This window comes from Diaporthe citri (genome assembly GCF_014595645.1).
Source record: "Diaporthe citri strain NFHF-8-4 chromosome Unknown scaffold_5, whole genome shotgun sequence".
NCBI classification, from domain to species: Eukaryota; Fungi; Ascomycota; class Sordariomycetes; order Diaporthales; family Diaporthaceae; genus Diaporthe; species Diaporthe citri.
This window is the reverse complement of record NW_025064850.1, coordinates 275,295-285,458: the sequence shown is the minus strand read 5'-3', so window position 1 is coordinate 285,458 and position 10,164 is coordinate 275,295. Positions and strand designations below refer to the sequence as shown.

The 10,164-nt window shown below is 37.3% G+C and overlaps 2 protein-coding genes across 2 annotated transcripts; both read right to left on the bottom strand.

Annotated features, from left to right (window-relative positions):
- Positions 1-4,649: 4,649 nt before the first annotated feature.
- INS49_010795 (uncharacterized protein) lies at positions 4,650-6,229 on the bottom strand (the record flags this gene model as incomplete). The annotated part of the gene is made up of 3 exons (XM_043171518.1): positions 4,650-4,689; positions 4,802-5,629; positions 5,802-6,229. The coding sequence occupies 3 exons, from the start codon at positions 6,227-6,229 to the stop codon at positions 4,650-4,652; spliced, it is 1,296 nt and encodes a 431-aa protein (XP_043023263.1).
- Positions 6,230-8,733: 2,504 nt separating this feature from the next.
- On the bottom strand, positions 8,734-9,236 carry INS49_010794 (uncharacterized protein; the record flags this gene model as incomplete). Its single annotated transcript, XM_043171517.1, has 3 exons — positions 8,734-8,846; positions 8,925-9,071; positions 9,176-9,236. The coding sequence occupies 3 exons, from the start codon at positions 9,234-9,236 to the stop codon at positions 8,734-8,736; spliced, it is 321 nt and encodes a 106-aa protein (XP_043023262.1).
- Between the last annotated feature and the right edge of the window lie 928 nt (positions 9,237-10,164).

The window sequence follows — 10,164 nt, the reverse complement described above, 5'->3', positions numbered from 1 at the left end:
TTAATTTAATATTTTATAAGTAATATAAAACTTTCTATACCTTTTTTATATAATTCTTCCTTAAGCTTAAGGAAAATATTAATATATTATTTAAGTATACCATTATATAGTTTTTTAAGATATTAATTAAGATTAAGTTAATATATTATTAAAATATAATAAGTATATTAAATAAATTAAAGGGGTAAATTAATTATTTAAATAACTTAAATTAAATTTAAAATGCTATTAAATGCTTTTACTTTTTTATTATTTATATTTAATAAAAGGTTATATAAATATTTAACTTTATAAATTATTAAGCATTAAAAAAAAAGCATAATATTTTCTTAATAAAGAGGAAGGGGTAATAATTTTATTAAGCTATTTTATTAAAGATATAATAATTTATATAAAATTATTACTTTTTATTTACTTTATGCATTAAAAAAGTTAAGGCTGTTATAAGTAAGGAATTAGCCCTTATTTAGCTTTTATTATAAAGTTTTATAACTTATTTTTATAACTTAAATAATTAATTTTAAAGTATATTATATAATAAGCCCTATAATAATATTAACGCAAACTTATTCTTTGCTAATAATAAATAAATATAATAATTAAATTAACCTTAATATAATAAAAGGGTAAAAGCTTAATCCTTATTAAAAAGGCTAATAAAGTTTTATACTTCTTTTAATAAAAATTTAGCTTTATATTGCTTTATATTATTATTATCTCTTTTTTAAAAAGTTATAATTTAAAAAATTTATATAATCTTACTTAAGCTTATTTTTATTAAAGTAATATTTATTATTTTATTATAAGATAAGTAATTTATTTATGCTTTTATAATTACCTTAAAAATTAATTAAGCTAAATTACTTATATTTTATTAACTTTCTTTCTTTATAATTATTCCTTAAGTTGCATTAATTATTATATAGCTATAAGCTAAGTTTAATAAGATATTATAATAATATAATTAAAATAAGCTTAATAAAAGGAGATAAGCTATATTTAAAATTATATAAATTAAAATAAGAGCTTGCTATATATTAATATTTAAAGAAAGCCATATTATATATATAATATATTAACTTTATAATAAATTAATAATTATCTTTAAGTTTCTTAAGATAAATAAAGTTATTAGCTTTAATTTTGCTTTTTATACTTATTATTTATTTATAATAATATAATAGCTATATTTATTATTTATTTAAGTAATAATAATATACTTATAATTTATAATAATAAAAATTAAGAAAAAAAGCTTATTTAATTTATTTTATATTTATTAATATTATTTTTATATAAATTAAGCTTATAAAAAGGGCTTATACTCTTAAATAAAACTTTGCTTAAAAGCTAATTTTTTCCTTTAAAATTAATAAAATCTTCCTTATAAGGTATAATTAACTTTATAACCTAAACTTAAGTTAGCATAGCTATAAAAAGAAATTTATAATTTATTATAAAGTACCCCTATTAATTATAATATAAATATACTTTGCATTTTTATTAAGCCTTCCTTTTAAATTTAAAAACCTAAAGTACCTTAGCTTAGTTATTAATTAACTAAGAGGAAAAGGTATTTTGCTACCCTTATAGCTCTTTATTCCTAACGCCCTAGCCCCTTATTATACTTGTTATAGCTATATTTATTATTATTATATCTTAACTTATTGCTTATTACCCTTAGGTTAAGGGCTTTAAAAAATATAAAAATAAGCTTATATATTATTAATATTTAAGGTTTTATATTTTTAACTTATAAGTAATTTAATAATATATATTTATTACCTTATTATAATTTATATATAAAATTAATACTTTAATAGCTTTATTATAAAGCTATAAAAAAAGCTAATTATAAAAGTAATTTAGCTTTACTTTATTTAATTACTTAAGGCTCTTAGCTTATATTATTAATTATTTAAATTAAATATAAAATTAAGCAAAGCTATTATAATTTTATATTTAAAATATCTTAAGCTTAATTAAAGCAGCTACTTATTAATATAGGTTTTTATAATAATATTTTAAGTATTTAAAGAATTTATTTATATTAAAATTATTTTAAGGCCTACCTTACTTATAAAATGCTATAATATATAATTATATTTTAATAAATAACTAATTTTATAAAAAATTTTAATACTTTTAAAAATTCTTAATAAAGTTTATATTAATTTATAGCTTATATTATATTATTATCTTTTAAGCTAGAAAGCTATTTTAAATATTATTAAATAAAGGTTTAATTAAGAGTAATTTATATTAAATTAAGGGTAAATTAAAAGAGTTTATATGCATTTTAAGCTTTATAAATTAATAAAGCATTATTGCAAGGAGAAATATAATGGCATTATTATTAATATTAATAAATATTATTATAAATAGCTAAGAAAGTTAAAGCGCTTTTTAAGCATTTTTATAGTTTAATATTAAAGTAAGTTAAGAAATTCTTAATTATATATTTTATAAAAAGGTTAATATCTTAAATATAAGGTTATTTACCTTTATAATATAAGTATTTTTTTTAATATAATTTAAAAATTACAATTTAATATTAAAGGTTAGCTTTAAGCGTTTATTAAAAAGTATTTAAAAGGAGTTATGAATTATAATATTTAAAAAGTAAGTTAAGCCTTAAAAGGGCTTAACTCTAGATTTATCTTTTAAGTATATGCCTTATTACATAAAAGGGTTGAGTGCAATATAAGCCTGATATAGGCATGTATTACGGCTTGGGCAATAGCTCAAGCCCATTACAATTAATATATATTAATATGTTTAAATATAAATTACATTTAATATTATTTCATTTAAATTTTAAAAAAATTAAATTATATATTATATAAATAGCTTCTTTAAAGCTCACAAGAGCCATTCATTTTTTAAAAAAGTAAGAAAATAACAAGAGTATGCGCGAAGAAGGTTTGTCCTTGCTTATTCGCTCCGCTCGCTCACTTTAGCGAACCTCCTCCGCATGGGCCGCTTTATCTTATCTCTTATCTCTTATCTCTTATCTTATCCTACCCCGTATATAGGGTAAAAAAGAGTTAATAAAAGAATTAAATTTAAAATATTTAATTATTATTAATATTTTATATAAAAGTTATAAAAATCCTTAATATTTTACTTCTTTATTTTGTTTAATTCTTAGTTAAACATAGCGTTTTAAAATATATAATTAAGCTTATTTTATAAAGAAAAATTTAAAAATTATTCTTTTAAACTTAGTTTCCTATAAGAAAAGCTTAATATTTTAATAAGAGATTAATATTAAAGTTTATTTTTTAAATGGGATATAAGATTATTTTTAAGAATAGCATATTTATTATTAATAATTAATGTTAAAATTATAAATACCTTATACTTTTAACTTAAGTAAAACATGTTTTTTTTAATATAATATAATAATTAAAATTTAATAATTAAGAGTTTTATTGCTTTAAGCCGTAGCTATTTTTAAAGGTTTAAGGTTTAATTTAATAATATACCCAGAAAATACAGTCCCTTAAGCGTTATGGCATTAATTTATTAAAGTGGGGAATGAATTATAAGCATATTTATCCAGCTTAAAAGTTCTTTACTAAGAAGTTCTTTTAAGCTGAGGGGGTATGTTAGATTCATAAGTACCTTGTACTTTTAGCTTAGCTGGAGCATGTTCCTTTTGATGTAGTGCAGTGGTTAGAATCTAACAGTTGGGATTTTGCAGTGTTGCAAGACTTTTTCGGCCCCACTGTAGGTTACATTGAAGGCGCGTAAATACGGGATAGTTCACGCCGAAACAACGTCACTCTAGCGTTGCTCGTATCTGCTTCCCGATCCAACTCCAGGACGTGTTCCGCTGGGCCGGGCATTTGTAGGTAGCAGACACTGTTTTAGGCAAAAGTGCGTGCAAAACTCATGAAGTGTTTAGTTAGGCAGCTGAATGTAGAACAAGCTTCCCCTAGGGAATACCGAGCTCCGCTCCAGGCCGCTTGGCAATAGTACTCGACCTCTGCAGCTACTACAAGCCTTATGCATCACTAGTACATGCTGAAGTTAAACCTTTGTCAGAATGCAACTCGAGAGTGCGTCTTAATACAGTACCTAAGCGTGAAGTTTATGTTTGGCTATTTGCAACTCCTTATCTATGATATTGAGGTCTTATTCATTCTCATTGTACTTCTACACACCTTCGTTTTGGAGTCCAATTTCCTATTCTAGTGCAACAGAATACGTGGATTCGATGCAAAAAATGGCTAATGCTCTCGCAATCTTGTAGAGTCCTATATGTTGAACTATAATCACTGAAAGCATTCTCGAGATCATCTTTTCAGCACGTGTGCGTGCCACATCAGAATTTGGGTCAAGGTGCAGAACTCGGAAATTGTGTTGAAATTACTTACCTAAAACCTCTGCCGGCAGAGTAATGCTAGTATGATGTAGGCTTTATCCACACAACCGCCGAAGAGCACGAAAGAAGGTAGGGAATAATGATGGGAGCCCTTCCCGCCAAGCCATAGCCATAAGGCTGTCGTTGGTGTACTGCAAGGCGAGCTGTGGCATTCCCATCTCCTCCATTGGTTCCGTGGGTTCTGGAGCCTGTGGGTGCTTTGGCTCAGCCCTTTTGTCCTCACCAACAGCCTCTGTTGAGGGCGTTTCGTTTGATGCGCTCATGTCTTGAAACCAGGCATGTTGAAGTACATGGGCCGCCTGTAGACGATCTTCGGGAGCCCAGGAAAATATTTTCTTCGCCAAATCAAAGAGGAGAGATATCTCTCCCTGCGATATAGACACGGATAGAACCTTGTTCCCAGGGGCGCACCAGATGTCGTAGCCCTGTGGTGGGGGAGTAGGCGCTACCTCGCCTTCCGCCAAGGGAACCAAGTACTGAATCTCTGTTGAAAGGCTCTGGAGCAGCGCGCTAGAGATTCCGGTTGGAAGCATGTGCTGTCGCGTCCAATCATCCTTTTCCTCTTCGTCGACAGACGCCCACTGCTGAGGGTCCTCTGGGACCTCGGCATCATCTGCCAGTGACGATCTGAATGGCTCAGGCATAGGGCCACTGAGATCCTCCCAATGAGGCATCAGAGACCAAATATCGCCGTTTCCGAATGGACAGCTGCCTTGCCTCACTTCGAACAGAGTGCATCCAAGTGCCCAGACGTCGCTGGCGAACCCAAGATCGCCGCAGCCGTCGAAGAATCCCTCCGGAGAACAGTAGCCAGATGGGATACCAGTGGAGTCCCGAGGTTGAGAATTTAGGAAGGACTCTCCAAAGTCGATGACAGCGACATTGTCCGAAATGTACTTCGAGGCACCACCGAGATACGCATTGACAACGAGGTATCTGGGACAGTGCTCGGTGCCTTCGTAGTCAACTTCACCCTGTTCAGATTCACTATCTGTCTCGGCAGCGTCGTTATGCATCGACACATCATTTTGCTGGACATCCTCGCTCTGTGGGGCGTCTGATTGTTGTTCTTCGTCAGCAGTCTGAGATTCGTCGTTATCGTCCGACTCACAGATATCCTCCTGATCTTGGTTCCGGCTGTCTTGGTCCGACATATTCTCTCTGTCGCCATGATCACTCGCTGACGATTCGTGCTCCCATTCGTACTCATCGCCGTCCACGATGCACAATAACTGTGGCCTACCGTATGCCATGAGTATATCCTGTTCGCTGGCATCATCCAAGCCCTTAACCGTGTGACAAATGTTGTGGTCGGAAATCGCCGTGGCACACATCATTCTTGTGAAGGAATGACATGGCCGAAACGATTTGACGGCAAATATCTTTCAACGGTGCTTCTTGGTATTCGTACTTTCGAGCGACGCCAACAATGTTCGGGCCGAGCAAAGGCATGACCACGCACAGGTGTCGGCCATTTGGGCCATCGTGCCAGAAATGATCAGTGGGAAATGCGATGTGGCTGTCACGGAGCTGTTTATTCTCTGGGTCCATTTTCCCAAACATGTTGCAGATCCTGAAATCTGCACAGTCCTCTGTAGAGTCTTCAGCCCGTAGAATCTTGAGTGCCCCCCACTTGTTCTCCGCAGTGTCGCGGCAGAGCCAGACTGTCCCAAAGCCTCCATTTCCGAGCTTATGTACGATCCTGTATCGACCATCCTCACCAAGAAGATCCCCAAGGTGGGTTGGATGCAGTCCGCCCGGCCTGTAGTCTTGAATTTCTTCTCGCTCGCCATAGCCGAAGTCGTTCACGTACACCGGTCGAAGCTGTTGGGCATCCATGGTGTCTGTGTCTTTTTTGTTTCAATGTCGATTGTTGTCTCAAGTTCGAATTTTTAGCGATTATGAGATACTCTTCTGCACATGCTCTGGGTATCTGTCACAAGTCTCGAAGAGTCGAGGCTACTTATGGAGCTGGAAATGCACACTTGGCAAGTCTTTTGGCTTAGACTTGCCGCAACTTTTAACAAAGAAATCCCCCCGTTCCATTGTACCGTAGAAATGATATTTTTGACACAAAACGGATAGCTACCAGCGATAAACTCCGTTGTTGGCTCAAACAGGACAAAAGGATTCCAGGCATGCTCAACATTGACAGGCGGCACGGCAGACACTGCGGTCAAGTGATTTGCTACCTCAAGGCTTTGTCACAGATTCTGGCGGTTTAATTGTTGAAGACTCTATAACCATAAGGCTTTCGAGAGAGACAATTGCTTAATTATTTTAATTATAAAGAAACAATTGTTCACCTCATTAGTATGCCATTGAAGCCGAATAAGTACTCTTCTTCCAAGACGGCAAGTAATTTTACTCTAAGGATTTGACTTGCTGTACTGGGGTTATATATGAAACTCTCTCCTTCATGTCCGACTCAACGATGAGTCTCGAAAAAAGTTCGACTTGCAGGCGGATACCAAGGAGATCATCAATAAACGAAACGCTGCGTTAATTATATCACCTACAAAGATTTCAACGGATTTCTCACCATGCCACTGAAAAGCGACAAGCCGCCTAAAGGGCAGCCTAATTCCAAACAAAACGGAAAGCAAAACAAGCAAAATGCCAAATACGTACATGGTGTGACGAAGATCGATAGAACCAAAGCCCGCCCAATCCCCAAGGGAACGAATGGTCAAGAGCAAGTGCTGGAACCCAGTTTGCAAAGAGGGCAAAAGAAGTGTCGGCACTGCTATAATAAGACCCCGCGGCCTTGTGATTGCGGCAAGTACCTTTATGAAACGGACGTGGACGTATTCTGGACAAAGTCTTCTGGGTACCGCCAGCTTGCATTTTCCGTTGTGCGGAAATGTGAAGATATTGCTATGATGGAGGCTAAGCGTCTTGGAATGTCTTGTGTTATCATCAGGAAGGAACAGCACAACACGTACACACAGCGCGACAATCGCACCGGAAGAAAGACCGGCATGCATCCGCCCGCTGACTGGCACATAACAGTGTACTTGGGTGACGCGGCGGACAAGCTTCTCCTTGAAGGGCATTGCTATGTTTTCATGAATGGCAAAAACCAGCCTCAGTGTAAACTAAACGAAGGCAATCGATCGATTCTGGAGCCTCACGAGCTTTTGGAGCGTCTGACACTCAAGGACGCAGCCCCCGATGTATACTGGGGTATAGACGGAAGTTGTGGTTGGATCTTTGTCTAGGTAAGGATTCCGCATACACATCAGACCTTGGTGTCTCTCTACCCGAGCCCCACAGATTGAATATACCCAGGGGCCGTCTGGGAGTTTCGCTAAGTCCCCTCCCCTTTCTCTTCTTTTTTCATTTGAACTTATTTTCTCTTTCTCTTTGGAATCTCTTTAAGATCCAAGAGTTTCACCAAGCAATACAAACTTAAAAACCATCCCAAGGTGTTCCAGCTCATTGAAAGGTAATATTTCGTTGAATCATAACACTACATCCTCATCAAAACAGGTTCGCAAATGTGCAGCGTGAGCGAAGCTTCAGCGTGTATCGTCTACCTTTTGAAATAGTGTAATTCAGCTAGTGATTTGATTTCGGGACAATTGCAAACAGCGCCGAGCAGAAGACAAAGCATATTATACAATACCTAGCAGTCTTTCGCTAACTCCGACGGGCATGAGACGCTGGTGTCCGTAAACTATAGAACGCTAGACATCGGTTCTAACTTAGTAGCTAGCAAGATAGGCATTTTTGTCAGTCTGTAAAAGTACACACTAAGAATTTGGCTGATATCTTTTACTTACCTTGCGCCTTCTTATTGCCTGCCGACAAATTACTTCTTTCCTAGGTTTTCAGTTCAGCTTTCCAAGGATTATGCCACTAACCATCACGCTGGTTGTGGATTGGAATAGCCATTTGTGTATTGAGCTTGTAGATAGGATAGGTACCACGCTCTGCTAGACTCCGAGGGGGGGGGGGAAGGAATGCTTTGGCGCAAGGGACAGAATTTCGGGGCTAGCAGGGTGAGAAAGGATGTGATCTGTTAAAAAGCAGATGTGTCATATAGGAGCAGAATCTTGAAACGAAGGTGGGTTCAATTCTGAGTAGAGTTTCTAAAGCAATGGGCCTATTGGGAGACTTTTATAACCTGGGGGGGGGGGGGGGGGCAGAAATGAGCTGTAACTGAAGCCATCGCGAACATCATGCATCCCAAAACGCTGTTTTGTTGCTTTGTTCCTAGATAAACTCGACGCATTCCGAGACCCTGTCCCCAGGCTTCTTGTCTCCTGTGCACAACAAGCAGCTTTACTGACTGGACAAGAGATCCAGCCCAAAGCCTCAGCCCGTTACCTAACTTCAACTTAGTCGCACTCCATGCGGAGACCCCAGTTGTTCCCCTGCAGGGAGTGGCACCCTCGCCCGTCGAGCGTCTTTTGTCGCGAGCCCGAGCAGTCTGTGTTGGGGTATGTGTAGACTATAGTTGCACCGGCCGATTAGCATGGGTCATAAATTGAAACAGCAAGCAGTATGATACGCTGGGTACGTAACGTACAATTACAGTTCCTGTCGTCGGTCCAAATCTCGATGCCGTGGTCCGACTCAATCAGGTCGTTGCATTGCCCGGGCTCGGCAGTATACCAATTGTCGGAGCCCGAGTCCTCGCACGTGGTCGTCGAGTGCTTCCGCCAGGTAATGTGTGCTGGAAACAAGAACAAAGTCAGCCGGTGACAACCAAGTCCAAGCTTAGGTCATACTTGGGTTGGAGGTGAGAAAGGGGCTGGGAAAGTTCTTGAAGTTACCAACCGGCTTGAGTGGTGGATGCAACAAGAAGCACGGCGGCAGGGAGGACGTTTTGGAACAGCATTTTGGCCGAGGTTGTAAGTTAAGTTGAGAGGTTTGGTTGTCAAGAGTAGTCTGATAATCACAAGTTCCTAATCAGAAGTTGACCAGAGCTGGGAAGATGGAATGAATGATGCCAGTGATGATGGGGATTGTTCACATTTCGAGAGCAATGAGCGTGGTTCACTGGCAGATATTTACATTCATCCGTCTTCTAAGTCCTGACTTTCAGGCTTTCCAGAATAACTCTTCGCAATGCGAGCCGCCGTCATGGATGTCATGCCTGAGCGCGAACACAGTCGATCCATCCCGTTGACAATTCTCACGACGACGATCACGCTTCTGGTTTTCCGGAAGCTGACTGAGGTTTTCTTGGAATTGTCAGCAAATTTGTGACTAGACCAGTTGTTGTAGAGCTCATTCTCCCTGAATGAGGCTATGCGATGGCGATCTATACACTCCTCAGAGGCACCTTGTGTAAACTACGCGATGTACATTGTACCGGGATCCAAGACGAGCTCAGGGCATTGGTGTAATGGAAGGGTTATTGTGGTGTAATAGGTACCATTTCTTGGCAAGAGATGTCAAATGCAATACTCATGTGGTTTATTCTGGCTCATAATGATATTTTGTGATTCGTAGCTCACATATTGTTGCGCTATGCAAGAAGAAACGAATACAATTCAGCTGGAAACCCGCACAGACTGACATCAGCCAATCCGCTTCTTTGCCTCCTCTTCAGTCCCTCAGCTCAGCTTACCAAGGCAGAGTAAGCTGACCATGGCGATCGCGATCGTGATGTAATCCAAGGCGGTTCGCCTGAGATGCGCAGCCTGAGAAGACTCCCGATTGCCGTGAATTCCAAATTGCTTTAGGTTGACTCGTTTCCAAGGTAGCTCTGGGGGCTCTGGGCGCTCTGGGGCCCTCTGGGCGCTCTGGGGCCCTCTGGGGGC